Consider the following 19,919-nt stretch of genomic DNA (forward strand, 5'->3'; position numbering starts at 1 on the left):
GTAGTACAGAATTAGAAATATTTTGACTATAGAGGAATGCCGATTTATATCCGAACAAGGTCGGGATGCTTGACTAAACTGTGTTTATCCGACATTTGATTATCCAAACAAAACAGTCCCCATCCGTGTTCAGCTAATTAAGGTTTCTCTGTATTTGGAATTTGACTCCGCTTCCATTTAAGTTTGGAAATTCAGATTCTTTCACACATGCAGTGATATCTTGCACCCATCACTACTTACAATAAAGAAATTCATCTTGATTCATAATTTTTACTTTGATTTGCCTCGTAATAAATCTTTTTGTTTAATGGCATATGCAGCTTGCTTTAGTAAATTGCTTTTTGCAGAGAGGACTGGTTTTATTCTGTTGTATTTGAAAAATTTTCTTCCACTGCTTGTGGCTGTTTGACTATTCATAGTCAATGCAATGCAGCAACAGTACTTGAAGTAACTTGCAGGATGAGTTGTACCACTCTGCAGCTGCTAGCACCACTCAACTCTTTTTAATTTCTTTTTGTTCTATCTGTATAATTTGTAGATAAACAAGAGAAATATGGTATGTGTAGGAAAATGCAAATATGTTAACAAAAACTATGGGTGCAAATTGTTGCTTGTGATTGTTTTGAAATAATCTAGCCATTTCAGCTCATCAGCGGGTATGTTAATTGAGAATTTTTTGAGATTTGATATTTTCGCTTGACAAACCCAAGCATCTCGTGACTGTTCTGGGCAAAATTTATTGTGGAAGTACATTATTAAAAAATCTTGGTTGGAAGTGTTTGGATTTGTGCACTATTTTCATAGCATCCCTACGTTGTGGGAACAGGCCATTTGGCCCAACAAGTCCACACCATTCCAACTTGACCCATTCCCCTACCCTATTTATCTGGATCTTCTATGACTAATCCACCTAGCCCACACATCCCTGAATACTATGGGCAATTTATAATGGTTAATTCACCTAACCTGCACTTTGAACTGTGGGAGGAAACCCACGCAGGCACAGGGAGACAGTTGCCTGAGACAGGAATTGAGCATGGGTCCCTTGGTGCTGTGAGGCAGCAGTGCTAGCCACTGAGCCGCCCTGCTGTCCTAATTTTGCAGACAAGCATTGAAGTAAATACGTTTCTTCAGTTGGAGTAATGTTTTAATGCTCTTAAATCAGACTCAGCCATTGAAGCGTTTTGAAACTTGGGAATGAGTGGCAGCAGCTAAACACTGAGGGCTGTGTCCAGGTAATTATCATAAATACACACCCTGTTGTCTTGTATTTCATGTTCCAAGGTGTGTTGGGTGAATAGCAAGACAGCTAATTTGGAAAGTGAATTTTGAATCGGGTTCCAGTTTGAAGTCACATTGAATCATTTGATGACTATAAATTTGCTACACAATGAAAAGTTAGCTAATCAATTGGCTGGCCAAAATACCTTATTTTGTGTGCTGTACAGCAAATTCTGAAAGCATTTTATTTAGCTGATATAAACTTGTGGGTTCATAGTGACTGGTCATAAGGTAGCTGTAGCTGAAATCTGTTGAGACCACTAAGTAATCTGTCCATGTCCAGCACTGCACTTACACTCCTTTCTTCTATCATCATCACCCAGCTAGTTTGGAAACTCAAGATTTTGCACAACTGCCCTGTCACTGTTGAGGATTCTGCAATTTGCCCCCTGTATGCCATCAGTTTAGTTGGTTTTAAATGATTAACCTTTTTAAGATATCCAGGCAAAATACTGTGGATTCTAGAAACTTGAAACTGACTATGGTGCAGAAACTCAGATCTGGGAATATCTGTGGAGAGACAGAGTTAACTTTGAATCTTCAGAAGTTCAGTTCTGCAGAGGCCTACCAGATTCGGTTGGCTCTGTTTCTTTCTCCCCAGGTGCTGCCAGACTTAGTTTCTCAAATGTTCCAGGTTCCAAGATGTTCATACAATTGATTCTTTAGAAGTTGCTTAATATTTCATGGTATTGAAGTTATTTGAGATTTTCTGAATTCTAAGGTTGTTTATTTCTCTTCCCTCTTGCAGCAAAAAAGGCTTCAATGTCCGTTCGTTTGGCACAGGAACACACGTGAAGCTACCAGGACCGGCTCCGGACAAGCCAAATATATACGATTTCAAAACTACATATGATCAGATGTACAGTGATCTCATTAGGAAAGACAAAGAACTGTATCCATGAGGCACACTTTGTTTTTAGGTCACTGGTTCCAAGGTGTCTGTGTTTGTATTTTTATTGTAGTGGCGCACCTACTCTGCAGTTCTGTAAATTTCAAAGGGTAAGAAAATACAATGCCAAGGATGAGTCAGGTCTCTTGCGCCTTCTGGTGTTTTCAGTCTGCTTTAGTTGAGTAATGCATTTAATCAAAGTGTTACACTAAGCACAGCTTGGCGCAGGTGAAATAACTCCTGTTACAGGGTTGCACATAAACTTGTGTAGTTAATGCAGGGTCCCATTGATTTCGTCGCTCCATGTCCCAACAAACTTTCTTCACTCAGCTTTAGGTTCTCTGTATTTAGGTACTTCAGATCCTGTAATAACCTTTAATTTTCATTTGAAAGAAATAGAAACTTTGGTACTGTGCATCTCATTCTTCACTGAAGAGTAGCAGAAACATAAGAGCCAATTTATAGCTGAATGATCTCTCTCTGTATATTAATATGCTTGGAACTTTTTCTAATGGGGAGCAGACAATCATGACTCAGCTGTTGACTAGAACAATCTCAAACAAGTATAAACAAAAGTTATTACTGCACTGAATTATGAAATTAGTCCAGTGGGATTAATGTCTTCAGTTCTGATTTGAGTATACATCTTCGTTCTGAATTCCAGTAATCTTGATTGCCAAAATGTGATACATGGAATGTGGTCTGATCCATGTTGAATGAATTCACGCTAGTATGACATCATGGAGAAAGCCAAGTATGTAATCTGCAGTAATATGTGCCAAATTTACAGTCCATTGGATAATTTAACTGAAGATTACTGTGCACAGGGTGAAAGACTAGTGACATTCACTGTAGTTGAAAGGTGAACATGAGTAAAATTATTTGAAAAAAATTGCAGCATTAAACTAAATTGTGAGCACATTAATTGATACTGCAATTTGTCTGTGACATTTTTTTTAAACATTTGTGCACAGGCTGAAGCAAATACACTATATTGAAAATAATTAAATCGGTGATAATAATCACTGGCTCATCTTCAAACTAATTGCTGAAAAGTAATTTAACACTTTAAAAAAAAAAGGATAGTTTTTCGTGCTCCTGTAGTTTTCCTCTTGTTATCAGCTGTTTGGCTTATTTTAAGTTGTGTAACTAGATGCGCACCAAATTAATCTTTTGCGTAAGTAGTTGTCCTTATTTTTCCTAATCGAGATATTCTGCATTCATTTTGCATTTAACTACTGTCATAACCTGTTTGGAGACTGGAGAATAATTTCTCCAGTCTCCAAACAGGTTATGACAGTAGTTAAATTATTCTCTAGTAATGAAAAGTAGGTTCAAAATCTGCTTTATCAACTGGCAGCTCAGTTTCTAAGAATTGACATGACTGCTGTGAAAATTCAATTAGTACACTAATTTAGCCTTTCAGGTAACATCCTAGGAACTAAAAGAGAATGATTGATTAAAGTTAAGCTTAATTAAATTGTGGCTAACTGATGCTTGTTAGCAACTGTATTCAGTATAGACTTAGAAATTTGCCACAAAAAGAGGTCATTTGGTTTATTCTGTGGTCAACCCTATTAATCCCATTTTCTAACTTCCAAACAAGTGACTATCTAAATGCTGCTTGAATGTTGAGTTTCTGCCTCAATGACCCTTACAGGCAGAATTGCAGACTCCCAGCAACCTTAGTGGGAGCAGAAAATTCTCAACTGTCCTGAGGATCTTTTAAATCTTTGCCCCTTGATTATTGATAGAGTGAAATAGGAAGGCACTTTTTCTATCTTTTACCCTCATGACCTTCTATACATGTAACAGGTGCCCTCTTGGCTTTTGCTGTTTCAAGGAAAATAACCTCAACCTATCCAGTCTTCGCTCAAAGCTCAGACCTTTCAGCTGGGGCAAGGTATGATATTTTTCCTCTGCACCATCTCCAGAGCATCCACAACTCTGCTATAATGTCACCAGAAATGAAAACATTACTCCATTTGTGGTCTCACCAGAGCTTTATACAGCTTCAGCATAACTTTCTTGCTCTTGTATTTTGTGCTGTGCTCATAAAGGCTGCCTTACCTACCTGGTATGTCACCTTTTCAAGATCTTTGGGTATACAAATCAAGATCCATCTAATCCTCAGTATTTTCCGGGGTCCTACCATTTATAGAGTAACCCTCCCAAGTGCATCACCGCATTTTTCTGGGTTGGATTCCACTTGTGACTACTAGGTCTGGTTGACCCAAACACTGTTGATAGCCTGCAGGTTACAGCTATCCTACTTGCTATTTGCTGCCCTACAATTTTTATGCCACCATGAACATCTTGATAATATTCCCTACATTTAAGTCCAATCATTAATGTATGCAACAAACAGCAATGACCACAGCACCAAACTGTGACATCCCACTGGAAAGAGACAGCACTCCACTACTATATTGACTTCCAGCCTCAAAACCCTTTCGAAGATCCACACAGACCACATCAAATACATCAGTCACATTGACTCTTAGTGCTTTAAAATAAAACAATTTGTTAAATATGACCTTTGTTTGACAAATTCATGCTGACTATTCCTAATTAATCAGTGTCTCTCCAAGTACAGATGTATTCTGTCCCTAAGAATTCTATCTAATAACTTCCCCACCACTGAGGTTGGACTGACTGGTCTGTAATTTCTTGGTCTAATCCTAATTCCTTTGTTAATAATAGAGCAATGTTAACAGAAGCCTTGTATCTGACCTGTAGCCAGAAGGGATTTGAAAATAATTCCGTGTCTGCGTGGGTTTCCTCCGGATGCTCCGGTTTCCTCCCACAGTCCAAAATTGTGCAGGTTAGGTGAATTGACCATGCTAAACTGCCCGTAGTGTAGGTGAAAGGGTAAATGTAGGGGAATGGGTCTGGGTGGATTGCACTTCAGTGGGTAGGTGTGGACTTGTTGGGCCAAAGGGCCTGTTTCCACACTAATCTAATCTTAAAAAAAAAAAAATTACCATGGCCCCTGATATCTCCTCCCTCAATAGCCTAGGCTCCATCTCTCCAAACTTGTGGACTTATCCTCTCGATGCTTCGAAACCCACTATGCCTCCCCTTTCAAAGTCCTCCACCCTGATGTGTATCTCTATTTTCCTCTTCCACTGTATATTCCACTTAGTCTTGCTAAACTTGTTTCCTTCTTACCTAGCCCATGTTTCCTCTGCTTTCCAAACTCAGTTGCTCTCGTTTTAACTTCTAAGTCCATCTCTGCTTCTTTCCCCTTTGAACTAAAACCATTCCAACAGTATTTCCTGCAAGGCTGTTAGTCCTATTCTGGTCCAACTTGTACAGATCCACAGAAGCCATCCTTCCAGTACCATCTATAGAGCCATGGATTCATCTGCATCCTTCTATACTTTTACTACTGTATGGCATCAAGAGTAAACTGGCGATTGGTGTTTAGAGTTCTGCACTTCAATTTCTGACCTAATTCCCTGAAGCCTGCTTGTATTACCTAATTTCTCTCTCCTTTCCTTGTTAATATCAATAACATGGACCTTGACTTCTAACTGTTTATCTATTTCAGCTGTTTTGTGATATCCTGGCACCTAGGAGGCAACGTACTGGAGTCATTTTTTCATGGCTGCAGAAGCACCTGTCTATTCCTCTCTCGTACTGCTGTTGCTCTTCTAAACTTTCTACTCATGCTGATAAAAAGTGTGGAAGCAAGGTGCATTTGGAGGATTCCCTCTCCAATGCCTGATCCCCTTCTGTCTAGTAGTCACCTATTTCCTCAGTCTCTTCTTGCTTAAACAACTGGGTGTTCATGTTCTGAGGTATGCAATCTGTGAACTTCTCTCGAGTTCATAGTGCCTCAGCTGCTGATCGAGCTCCAAACCCAGAGCTTGGTTACTCCAGCTGGAGGCCAAAGCCATTGAGGATTTCCCACATGTTGTAGGTCTGAGCTCTCCAGACATTCTTTAGTTAAGTCGAATGTGGTCCTTTGATTTTATTTACCCTTACATAAATATATTTGAATTTCTGTTGTGGAATTTGCATATTTTTAAATAGTGCTGGCAGTGACTGAAACTACTCACAAGAATAACTTACAATGTGCATTCTCTGCGCCATTTAAGCTGTAGATCATTGCTAATACATCTCTGCTTTAACTACTGTAGAATCAGGAGTATTTACCTTTATAATTTTGTACCTTTTAGTTTTCACTAAAGGATAGAATTAACTAATACATTCAATTGGGTATTTAAAATTTCGGTATTTAGTTTTTAACTCCTCACTTGGAGTTGTTTGGCTTGCCAGTCTTCTAGATTTTCCTTTAATTTGTTTTAGATGGTTTGTTTTGATGCAAATGTAAGAGTCAAAATCTGAACATGGTTTGCCTATGTTTGTACAGTAACCGCAGATTGCATTGTTATGGAAGAGGGCAATTGCTCCATCTAGTAAAGACAGTCAAATTTTCTTTTTCTTTAGCTATGGAAATAGTAATTTGTTGAGAACACAGCACACTGTTATTGCAGCATGAGCAGTGGGCTATTGACCAAATTGAAGGCTGCAAAGCTCTGGAGATTCTCAAGTCCTGACAGTCTGACCCAATTCCATTCTCTTGGTATTGGGTTCATTATTTGTTTGTCCCAGAGGCTTGCAACTGGTTATTCTTGTTGCAGTTGCTGGAGGATTAAGCTTAAATTGGGCTTAAAGTTTAAAAGCTGTCAATATCAATAGTTGGACCTTAAATTTTGTGCACGTAGCCCAGGAAGATGCAAAACTTGGACACTTGTTTCTGCCAAACCCAAAAAAAGTAGTAAAATTGAAGAATTTCTGGACTGAGTTCAAATTACATTCAGTTATTGCTGTGAAGGTTCATGGTTTTACAAGTCTTGGTGATCTTGATGCCACTTTGGTAGGTATAGTATACCATGTATTCCCTGAATACAGTCTACATGCAGGACCATTCGGCCTGTTGAGTATGCATATGATCATGGATGATCCTCCCCCTCCATGTTATGTACTGTTTTCTTCCATGCGTTTGATAAATCTTTAGATAAAAACATCAATATCTTTCATGCATGTACTCACTGACTTCTGTGGTAGCGAATTCCACCCTCTGAGGGAAGAAATGTTTCCTCCTCCTGGTCTGAAATGACTAGACGAGACACCCCCCCCCCCCCCCCCCCAAAAAAAAAACAGGTGAAGCAGCCTCCCTGCATTTATTCTTTCTAGCCCTGTTTAGAATTTTATACATTTTCAGTCAGGTTCCTTCTTATTCTTAAACTCTGAATACTGGCTAAGTCAAGCCAATCTGTCCTCCTATGACCGTCCTGCATCCCTAGCCTAGTGAAACTTCACTGCACACTCTATGGCATGGGCAGTTGTGGCACAGTGGGTGGCACATTTGAGCCAGAAGGGCTGCGTTCAGGTAGCACCTGCTCCACAGGTATGTAATAAAATTTCTGAACAGCTTCTTTTAAGAATATCTACTCTTGCGTGGGGGGGCCAAAACTGCATAAGCATCTCCATCAGTTTTACAAAGGCCTTGTATAATTGCAGTAAGACATCCCTACTTCCGAAAACCCTTCCTCTTGCAAGGAAGGCCAACATATCCTTTGTCTTCTGAATTTTTGCAGCTGTTGACTTCCATTGACTGGTGTGCAAGGACAACCAGATCCCTTTCTGCATCAACAGTGCACAATATATCACTATTTAAATAATGCTGCTTTTCACAGTCAAGTGTCTAACTCCGCAATTAGCTGTGTTGTGCTGCATCTGGCGTGTTTGCCCAAAGGCACTCAACTTGTTAAGATTGCCTTGTAGCAGCATGTCTTTCTCAACTGTACCTTGTTTTGTCAACAGCAAACATAGAAATATGAGTTGGTTCAGTCATTCACGTCAATTATGTAGATTGAATAGTTGTGATCTGAAAACTGATCCCTGCAATCCGTCATTAGTCACTGCATGCCACACAGAAAATAATCCAGTTATTTCCATTCTGTTTCCAGTCTCTCTCCTGATTCTCAATCCGTCATTACCTGCAATCCTGTTTAATTTTACTCTGTAGGCTCTTCTGTGGGACCTTATCAAAAGCCTTCCTGAAATCCAAGCACCCACATCCATTGGTTCTCCCTCAATTCCTTCTTCTAGTTACTTTTTTTAAAAGGAAGCTTAGTTTGGCATGATTTCCCTTATGTAAACTCATGTAAATAGCCTTGTTCTGTTACTATGTCTCTTATAATCGACTTCAACAACTTTTCCATTTTTGATGTTAGAGTATGTAAGTTTCATTTTAGTCACTCCTAAAGCCATAAATATTGCTAATTTGAGACCACAGTCAAAATATGAAGAAAAAATGATAATTAGCTTTTATAAAAATGAGAAATTAGTAATATAGAAAGCAGAGTATTTCTTTCTGGAATAGAAGGGTGACTTGGAGCAGAATGCACAAGTGTGTAGCTGATGTAACAACTGAAGAGTTAACAGTTTAATACCTTGTTCGTGTGGATTAATTTTATTCCTATGAAGTTGAGTCCACTGCAATTTTTTCATCCAATTTATGTACTTCGTACTCCCAAATGCACAATTCCCATCTTTGTGTTGTGCAGTTTTTAAATGTTTATTATATTGTTTTGGCTTTTCTGAGTACCCAACATCACCTACTGCACTAAATATTAGGAGTGCAGTATACAGGAAATAGTGCTGCATCCTTGCACTCCTTAGATTATTCTTGTTCCAGATCTATTTTTGAAATTGAATACTGGTAGCCTCCCTAGCCTCTGCTGTATCCAGGACAGTTGGTGTGAAAGCATTCAGTCTGTGAAAAGTGCTGATTTGGAAATTGGGTCACTACATGCACAGTTGCAGTAAGTTGGAACGGTACCTTTACTAGAGGAGCAGGTGGATCCCAGCACTTTTAATTGTGCGTACTGTAGTTGAGGCAGATTCTTAACTTGGAACCTAGAACATTACAGCGCAGAACATTACAGGCCCTTCTGCCAGTTGAATTGGAATAATACTCTGAAGTGCAAGAATGGATACTTTGGACAAAGTATCAAGCTTCTGATTTAATTCCTGGGTTCTGTCAGGATATCTTTTGCTTGAGGAATACTGTAGCAACGCAGATTACTACTGAATTTCAGAATAAAGTTTGTAGCCTCTGTTGTGAGCCCCAGATTAAATGATGGCTTGGAACTTCCTTTCACTTCATCCATATATAGGTATTCTCTTTATAGTTTAGTTGTAATTGAAAGTTGAAAATTCTCTGGGTAACTGTGAAGTGCAGTCAAAGTTAAATTGGGAGTTATAGAAGACAAGTTCATGTGTACTCGATCACTTCAACCATTTAAACACCTCTACGGGAGTACTGATTGTATACTTGGATGATGTAACTCAATTGTATAAAGTTGCCATAGTCTCACCGGATATTAGGGATGTGCGCACTCATTGGTGGTGGTATAACCTGAGGGTCACCGTGCCTTATGAGGGGAGAGGCGGAGAAGGAGAGTTCTTCATGGTAACCTCAGCCACTGTGGGAATTGAACACATTCTTAGCGTCACTGTGCATTGAAAACCAGCTGTATAACTCTCTGCTAAAAGATTATATGAAACTGAAAGAACTGTAGATGCCGTAAATCAGAAACAAAACAGAAGTTGCTGGAAATGCTCAATGGATCTGGCAGCATCTGTGAAGAGAAATCAGTTAACATTTTGGGTCTGGTGACCCTTTCTCAGATCTGTTGAGCTTTTCTAGCAACTTCTGTTTTTGAAAAAGTTATAATCTTGCTCCAATATTTTTCTTTCCATATGAAGCATTGGATAGGCAAATTCCAAAGAGTTTTTACCCGAAATGTCAATTTTCCTCGTCCTCTGTTGCATGACCTGCTGTGCTTTTCCAGCACCACTCTAATCTTGTAAAAAATCAGGTTAGCCTGTGCACTATCGTGAGCATAATTTTACAGCATCTCTTGTCCTCCAACAGATGTGTTTATGCCCTAAGCCCACCTGTCCCCAGTTGCTTCATCAGTAAATCTTTCATTGGCATATGGTCAGATATAGGGATGTTTGCTGATTATGCAATATTCGGTACTTTTCATTTTTGAGACTTATCAGATGCTGAAAGCAGTCCTTGTTCAAATGCAGTAAGGCCTAGATAACATTTGCACCACAGATGTTGGGCAGTGACTATGGTCTTCAACAAGAGAGAATCTTGCTACTTTCCCTTTATATTCAATGGCATCACCATTGCTGAATACCCACTGTCACTGCCCATGGATGGGGTTGGGATTGATTGAATGCATCCTGAGGCAGTGAGAGCAGGTCAGAGCCTGGGAGTTTTGCTGTGACTACCTCACCTGCCTCCCTAAAGCCTAACCACCACATCCATGTCATAAATACGTGTATTGGGTACTCTCCACTTGCATCTCCAACAGCACATGATGCTCAACACCATCCAGGGTAAAGCAGCCTGCTTGATCTGTATTCTATTCATGACCGTAAGCATTCACTCCCTCCACCACCACTTTGAGGCAGCAGTGTGTACCATTTGCAGTTTGCACTGCATGAACTCCCCTTCATTACGACTTATGAAACATGACATTGAGCATGTAGAAGGACAAGGTGAGCAGATGCGTGGGCAACACCCCTACAAATTTACTTCCAAGCCACATGCCACCCTGGCTTGGGACCAAGTTACTGTTTCTTCACTGTTGCTCAATCAAAATACTGAAACTTCATTTACAGCATTGAATCAGTGCAAACGTTACGTTGTAGTGGTTTAAGAAGACAACTCGCTTCCCTTGGAGGTGGTTGGGGATGAGTAACAAATGCTGGCATTGCTCACACCCAGTAAAATTGTATTTGCATTAAGCCATAATCCAGTTTAGGAAGCAGATCAACATGGGAGATAATTCTCCTGGCTTAAGGCAATCAAAAGTCGACCAGGTGACCAAATTGACACTGATTTGTATAAATTACTGTGTTCTGTCATCATCCACTAAGTCGGGTATGTAACATTGAGTATGTGTTGAGTCTGCACACTCCTCTCCCTCTATCTTTCTGTCTTTTCCTCTTTCGTGCACTTGTGCTTTCTCAAACTAGATACTGTTTGAGGCCTAACCAGTCATCTTTTAAGACAATGTAGCACTGTTTTTAGTTTAATTGGCCTGGTAGTGCATCCATACACCTTGAGAATAAAACACCTGAGCAATCTTAATCTTTCCCAACAAACTTCCCTCCTTTACTGTGTGGGATACAAGTAGGTGTGACATGGACTTTGATGCCTTAATAGCATCCTCTGTTAATGTGCCCCATGTAGGCCACTTTGCCATTGAATCAAGACCTTTATACTGGCGCATATCTTTGTATCATATTTTTAGGCTGGATCTTGCCCTACCACCATGCCTATCAACTCCATTTTATTCTGAGGAGATTTTCTATGACTCCAGTTAAGTTCTGCATGGAAAGTCAGGCTAATATGCCTTTTCTATAAAAGGCAAGTATATTGTTTTCAATGCAGTTTATTTTAACAAGGATTTACTCACTCAAAATACTGCATTAAAACGCTGCCATAAAAGTGGTCCCTCCTTGACATTGCTGGAAATTTATCTCCAGGTAGTTCCATAATCATTAGAAGTGCAGTTGAGTCTTAGCCCAGTGTTGACTCTTTCTATTTATCTTTAAAATTGTAGCAAGTAGAACTGATTATAATCAAAAACTTTATATTAATCCAGTGTGACTGTCAAGCATACCTTCGTTTACCAACCTTAAGTTTCTTAAGATTCAGTTTGATTAGTAAGACACTGATTTTTGCAGAATTTGTGTCTTGAAGTAATGTACCATTCAGACAATCATCTAGAGCATTTGCCTATAAGGAAGCTACTGACTTGCTCTGGTGCATTTCTGCAGGGATCAGCGTTCTTTATTTCCTTGCCAAGTAGCTATGCTTCATTTGTGAATACCAGTGGTAAGTATTAAGTCTATTTCACCTCATGTGAAGAGGAGAGAATTGGTAGGATGATGAGCTGCATTGTTCTCATTTGACAGTTACACAAGCCCCTTTCAACAGGAAAGCCATGAGACCTCTGCTGCTCCATCCCATGGATTCTAAGGTGTCATGGCTAACTTTACTGAAACTTCAATTGCTTTGCACAGAGCCAGAGCCTCCCTTACTTGTCTGGCTCTGTTACCTTGAATCATGGCGAAGCTACTCTTTAGTTAATTTAAGCTTGCCTTGATTGAATTTTACTTATGATGAAACTCAAATCATTCATATGTCAGTGAAAACCATTCTTGAATTTTAAAAATGTAGAATTATCAGAATACTTTAATTTGTTTAGTTGAATTTATACAAACCTTTCACCTGTACCACTTATTGCTTCTGAGGATTTATAATTTCTCGAGTAGATGGATTTAAGAATCTGCCATGAACCAGTTGGTTTTTCTCTAACCAATGAATGATGGCACATTGCACTGGACTTCCAAATGCCTGACTAAAGGTATATGAAATTGAGTCAAGCTTCTTTCTTACCTACATGTGTTGGTTGTTTAGCATAGGCAGCCCATTTGGCCTGATGAGTTCATCTGGCATTTATGCTTCACATCCTGTTCTGTTCATCTGAATGTGTCAGCATACTGTTTTTCCTTTTATATTCCACTCGAGTGTCTCCTGTTCTCATCAGTTATTCATTGTGGCGGCAAATTTTATCTTCCAACCTCTCCAGTAAAAGCTTTTTGGTTGAAAAACTTATGGCCATTTGCTTTTTTTTCTTCTACCCTTCATTTGGTGTTCTGTTCTTTGTGTAATTTTGCATGTACCGAAGGACACCAGTAGGTTAGTTAATATTTTCCCCTGTAAAATAGTTGAAGAGTTAGAGTTCTGGTGCTTGCTGTAAATACTTGCTGCACACTGAATTCTTATTTCTTTGATAAACTCTCACCAGAGCTTCCTCTGTGTCTGTTTGAAAATGTGGGGTTTAGACTATAGATTTGTTTTTTTAAAAAATTGGTTGGTTGAACTCAAGTTTGGGTCTTACCAGTCTTGAAAATTATCAGATGAAGAAATTTACTGTGAACTACTGTGGACTAAATGAGCATTCTCAAACCAGTAATGCACAGTATTCTTAATGGATCCAGTGCTGTTGTAGCTGGCTGTTTCTCAGTTTGCTATTTCTGTCTTTGTCTTTCTGCCCCACCTCTTCATTTTATTGCAACCCCCTTTTTAAAAGGACAACAAATTCTAAATTTATAGCTTTGTCCATTGATGTTATCCCTCATTTGTTTTTGCAACATTTTAGGAGTTGTGAAAAATGCCTGAAATTAACTAGCTGTGTATATTCAAAAATACAAATGAAGGATTTTTGGAATATTCATTATTGTTACATTTGCAGCTTCATGTAGTTTCTGACCTCGCTTGGGAAAACTGTACTTGAATTTTCGTGGCTTTAGATTCTGCCAAGATATGTAGTGATGGCCAGTGAATACTGTCTGTTATATAGCTACTCCCCAAATAGACTCTACAGATCCTAACTACTGCCATAATATTGTTCTGGAACCAGTAATGTCTCAAGCACTCTTTTATTCTCTTGTGGGATATTGAGGTTGCTGGCTGGTCAGCATTCACCCATCCTTAGATACTCTTAAGGTGGTGGTGAGCAGCTGTCATGAATTGCTGCAGTCCATATGCCGTAGGTCGGTCCACAATGCCCTTAAGGAGCGATGTGTAGAGATATGCTGCTGCTCAACGAACACAGGGATACTGCAATCTATAACTGGAATGTTAATGTTTGCCTCCTCCCTTTTGGCAGTGGGAACACCCTGAACAAAGGGATTTTATTTTTCCCAGAGTACAAATCATGAACCAATAGTTCAGTTCCAGAATGGGAGAGTACTGAAAATGATTGCCTCTAATATAATCTTGCCTCCAAACCTATTCAAGCTCTTGCACGGACCAACCAACCCAACCACCCTGTAGCTCAACATTTCAATTCCCCCTCCCACTCCACCAAGGATATGCAGGTCTTTGGACTCCTCCATCGTCAGACCACAGCGAAACTACGGCTGGAGGAAGAACGCCTCATCTTCCGGCTAGGAACCCTCCAACCACAAGGGATGAACTCGGATTTCACCAGTTTCCTCATTTCCCCTCCCCCCAGCCTGTCTCAGTCAAATCCATCAAATTCAGCACCGTCTTCCTAACCTGCAATCTTCTTCCCGACCTCTCCGCCCCCACCCCAGTCTGACCTATCACCCTCACCTTGACCTCTTTCCACCTATCACATTTCCGACGCCCCTCCCCCAAGTCCCTCCTCCCTATCTTTTATCTTGGCCTGCTGGACCAACTTCCTCATTCCTGAAGAAGGGCTAATGCCCGAAACGTCGATTCTCCTGTTCCCTAGATGCTGCCTGACCTGCGCTTTTCCAGCAACACATTTCCATCTCTGATCTCCAGCATCTGCAGACCTCACTTTCTCTCCAAACCTATTCCAAGGATAATTTAAATTTTATCAGGAAAGTGATACACATATGGGATTATAAAATCTCCACTAATACAGCACTCCCTCAGCTGAGATGTTTGTGCTCATGTCTCCAGTTTTTGGACTTGACTGCAATTGAGTTCAGTAGTTAGATCCCTTACCAGTTTGGTTTGTTTTGGATGTTTCTCCTTCACGTGCTTTAGACATAGCCCTTAACCAAAACAAATAATAAGCTATTGGCAACTGAATGATCTGCCTAACCTTAAGTATAGGTTGTGAAAAATGCCTGAAGTACCTGAACTGTAATTGAGAAACCTCTTCCAAAATATTTTTCCTCCTGCTGGGGAATATGGTCCAACACTCTTACTGGGTAAATGAAAGAATTTGGTGCAGCTTGGCTTCCACCCCTTGAAATTGGGTAGGTGCACGGGTATTCAGTTCTCACCTCGCACCAGGTGTGCGTTTGTTACATTCCCTATGTTAAGCTTAAAATGTCTGAAAGATGTTGGCTGATTTTGTCCAGCACTAACTGTCATTTAGTTTACAATTTTCTGAAAATGCAACAATTCCAGCAGCATTTGTGGACCTTTATGTTCAGGTTGTGGATTTGACTGGCAAAGAAGGCACTTATTACCTGTTCCAACACTGATAATAAAAGGTCAATCTGTCTGAAGTCTGGAGACCATGACTGAAGCGAAACTTGGTAGTCCAGTGCATTTGTTTTCCTTGTTCTGGGTGACAGTTTAGTGGTTTGGAAGGTGTTACTTGCAGTGTAACCTTTTGGATCGAATATGCTCAAATCACAGTAAGTTGATGGCGGATGGAGAAATTGTGAAGCTAGTGCTGTTCAAGCAATTAGGAAACAGCCTTCCTTTGACGTGGACACAGTTCACTATAAGCAATTGAAAGGAGTTCAGTCTGAGATGCTGTTATCTTCTGGGGCTAAAATGATTGACTTTGCAATAACTACAGCCATCTTCCTTTGTACTAGGGACAACTGTCAGTTTTTTTCCATAGATTTCCATTTAATTTCTGTTCTACTGTATTCTGCACTTTTACACCAATACAACATTCCACAATGTTATTTTGTCACTTCTGAAATTCTGCTCTTTCACTCCTGTTTGGAGTGAATGTTGGTACCCATATCCAGACAGAACCAGAATTGAGTGTTAAATGTTGTTGGTCCTGTTTGTGTTTTGGATGGGACTCACCAAGACAATTCTCCATGTTCACTGATGCTGATTGCAGGCGTTGCAGCTGTATGAGAATAAATTGAACCAAGACCATCTTTCAGTACTACTTCTGCAACTTTTACTCTGTTAAGTGACTGCTGTTACTTAATGTTATGTGGTGAATCAAGGCTGCTGTAGCCAAGTGACAGCAGTGGCTTTACAGAGGAGACGGAAAAGGATTGAACAGACCAACTGAAGATTTGTGCACACGTCATCCTTGTCACTTTTTAAAAAAAATTCTGGGGTGGGACATGTATCTAACTGGTCAGCATTTATTGCCCATCCCTAGTTGCCCTTGAAGTGACGATGGTGAGCTGTTGTCTTGAATCACTGCAGTCCGTGTTGTAGGTAGACCCACAATATCTCCCTACAGCGAGAGAATTCCAGGACTTTGACACTCAGTGAGGGATAATATATTTCCAAGTCAGGATGATGAATGACTTGGAGGGGAATTTGGTGGTGTTCCCATGCATGTGCTGCTCTTGTCCTTCAGGTACTAGAGACTGTGGATTTGGAAGGCTGTCTAAGGAGCCTTGGAATGCTAGATGATGCACACACTGCTGCTCGGATCAATGGTGGCTGGAGTGAATGTCGAAGATGTTAGATAAGGTGCTGATCAAGTGGGCTGTTTTGTCTTAGATGGTGTCAAACTTGAAGGTTGTCGAAGGTGCACTTATCCAAGCAAATGGGGAATATTCCATTACACCGCCTGATGTGTGCCATGTAGACTGCGGATCAGCTTTGAGCAATCGGGTGAGTTACTTGCCACAGAAACTCCAGCCTTTGACCTGCTGTTGTAGCCACATTATGGAGCTGATTCAGTTCAGCTTCTGGTCAGTAGTGTCCCCAGGATACTGATAGTGGGGCATTCAGTGATATGCCATATGCCATGCCAAAGGATGTTTGGATTCTCTTTAGAGATGGTCATTGTTTGGCAATTGTGTGGCATGAATGTTATTTGCCATGTATCAAGCCTGACTATAGTCTGGGTTTTGCTGCATTTGGTCAAGGGCTACTTCATTTTCTGAGGAGTTACAAGTGGTGCCAAACATTGTGCAGCTAGAACGAATGGATAAAAATCTGGCTGGTTCAGTATAATGCAAAATATCAAGGTGTTCACGTTAGCATGACAAATTTTAAAAAAGCTTGTGTATTAAATGGAGAATGACTGACTGCAGAATTGGTATGCAAGGACAGAAATAATTAAGGTTAATGGAATGTCATCCTTTTTCTGTTCAGTTATTCATACGATAATGAAGAAAAGCTTCACTCCAGGACATGGTGATACCATATCTCCCATTCTGTGTGCACTTTTAAGATCTCATATTTACATCCTCTCAAATAATGTCAAAGCTGGTTGAGAAGAGATTTGAGGTTGCCTGGAGTGAATGGGTTATCATATAAGGATAGGTTGGGTAGACTGGACTTGAGTTCATTGGAGTTTAGAAAAGCAAGGGGTGACTTGATTAAAGTTTTTACGAGATCCTGAATGATCATAAAGTGAATGAGGAAAGAATGTTTCCAGTTGTGGACAAGTCTAGATCCTATTTTTTAAAAAAAGTTAGAAAATAGTTTTTTAAAAAATGTAATATTTAAGAAAATTAAATGGTAGTTGCCATTTTGTGTCATGAGAAATGTTTTATTGAATAACAACTGGCTTGAGCTGAGTGGCCAAATCTTGTTCCTAGATTGTATGTGATCATCACTTCTACCTCTGATTATATGATAATGGAAGGTCAGTGAAGCAGCTGAAGTTAGTTGGGCCTAATATATTTCCTGAAGAACTCCTGCAATATGTCCTCTGGCTGGCTGACTGTCTCAACAACCAGAACCACCTTCCTTTGTGTAAGGTATAACCCAGCCAGTAGAGAGTTTCCCCTTTCATTCCACTGAGCCAAGTTTTTTGCTAGGACTCCTTGATGCTTCACTCGGTCATATGATGTCAACCTCCCTTCCCCCTCTGCGCATCAGCTGTTTTGTCCATGTTTGAATTGTGACTGTAATGAGGTCAGGGGCAAAGTGGGCCAGACAGGACCCAAACTGAGCTTCATTGAATGTGTTTATGTTGAGCAAGTGTTGCTTTCCAGCACTGTGATACCTTCCATCACTTAAATTGTGTATGGACTGATGGGGTGGTAACTGATTGGAGTTACATTTGTCCTACTTACTGTAGACACATGTATGAAGAATTGTCCATGCCTGTGATATCTGGGGCAGCTTAGCTAAGGGTGCAATTAGTTCTGGAGCATAAGTTGTTTGTCAGGGTCCCATAGCCTTTATCAATGTCATTGGTGCCTTCGCAATTTTCTCATTATTGTATAGAGTGAATCAAATTGGCTGAGACGGATGATCCAACTGGCACTTCTGGTTGAAGAAAGTTGCAACAGCTTCAGCTTTGTCTTTGGTCACTGGTATGCTATGCCCCCCAACGCCACCACCACATTTGAGGATATTTGTGGGGCTGCCTTCAGTAAGTTTAATTGTCCAGAACCATTCATGACTGGATATGGCAGGACTGCATAGTTAGAACATAGTACAGCACAGAACAGGCCCTTCGGCCCACGATGTTGTGCCGACCACTGATACTCATGTATGCACCCTCAAATTTCTGTGACCATATGCATGTCCAGTCGTCTCTTAAATGTCCCCAATGACCTTGCTTCCACAACTGCTGCTGGCAACGCATACCATGCTCTCTCAACTGTGTAAAGAACCCGCCTCTGACATCCCCTCTATACTTTCCTCCAACCAGCTTAAAACTATGACCCCTCCTGTTAGTCATTTCTGCCCTGGGAAATAGTCTCTGGCTATCGACTCTATCTATGCTCTCATTATCTTGTATACCTCAATTAGGTCCCTTCTCCTCCTCCTTTTCTCCAATGAAAAAAGTTAGAGCTCAGTCAACCTCTTCATAAGATAAGCCCTCCAGTCCAGGCAGCATCCTGGTAAACCACCTCTGAACCCTCTCTAAAGCATCCACATCTTTTCTATAATAGGACGACCAGAATTGGACGAATATTCCAAGTGCGGTCTAACCAAAGTTTTATAGAGCTGCAACAAGATCTCACGACTCTTCAACTCAATCCCCCTGTTAATGAAAGCCAAAACACCATATGCTTTCTTAACAACCCTGTCCACTTGGGTGGCCATTTTAAGGGATCTATGTACCTGCACACCAAGATCCCTCTGTTCCTCCACACTGCCAAGAATCCTATCCTTAATCCTGTACTCAGCTTTCAAATTCGACCTTCCAAAATGCATCACCTCGCATTTATCCAGGTTGAACTCCATCTGCCACCTCTCAGCCCATCTCTGCATCCTGTCAATGTCCTACTGCAGCCTACAACAGCCCTCTATACTGTCAACAAAACCTCCAACCTTTGTGTCGTCTGCAAACTTGCTGACCCATCCTTCAATTCCCCTCATCCAAGTCATTAATAAAAATTACAAACAGTAGAGGCCCAAGGACAGAGCCCTGTGGAACACCACTCACCAGACATCCAGGCAGACTATTTTCCTTCTACTACCACTCACTGTCTTCTGTTGGCCAGCCAGTTCTGTATCCAGACAGCCAAGTTCCCCTGTATCCCATTCCTCCTGACCTTCTGAATGAGCCTACGATGGGGAACTTTATCAAATGCCTTGCTGAAGTCCATATACACCACATCCACAGCTCGACACTCATCAATTTTTCTAGTCACATCCTCAAAGGACTCTAAGGTTTGTGAGGCACGACCTGCCCCTCAAAGCTGTGTTGACTGCATTTAATCAAGCCATGTTCTTCCAGATGGTCATAAATCCTATCCCTTTCCAACACCTTGCAGACGACAGACGTGAGACTTACTAGTCTGTAATTGCCGGGGATTTCCCTATTTCCTTTCTTGGAGAGGAATTACATTTGCCTCTCTCCAGTCCTCAGGTACGACTCCAGTGGAGAGCGAGGATGCAAAGATCTTCGCAAGTGGCGAAGCAATTGCATTTCTTGTTTCCCAAAGCAGCTGAGGACAAATCTGGTCCGGGCCTGGTGACTTGTCAATCTTAATGTTTGACAAAATTTTCAGCACATCAGCT

At 40.6% G+C, this 19,919-nt stretch overlaps 1 protein-coding gene across 1 annotated transcript in view; it reads left to right on the forward strand.

Moving 5' to 3' along the window:
* The window catches only part of ssu72 (SSU72 homolog, RNA polymerase II CTD phosphatase), a 94,600-nt gene that overhangs the window by 14,639 nt on the left and 60,042 nt on the right, over positions 1–19,919 (forward strand). Inside the window, exon 2 of the mRNA XM_043675800.1 lies at positions 2,030–2,173. Coding sequence (XP_043531735.1) covers positions 2,030–2,173 — 144 coding nt within the window. The remainder of the gene's footprint in view (positions 1–2,029; positions 2,174–19,919) is intronic.

Source organism: Chiloscyllium plagiosum, chromosome 34 (genome assembly GCF_004010195.1).
Source record: "Chiloscyllium plagiosum isolate BGI_BamShark_2017 chromosome 34, ASM401019v2, whole genome shotgun sequence".
In the NCBI taxonomy this organism is placed as follows: domain Eukaryota; kingdom Metazoa; phylum Chordata; class Chondrichthyes; order Orectolobiformes; family Hemiscylliidae; genus Chiloscyllium; species Chiloscyllium plagiosum.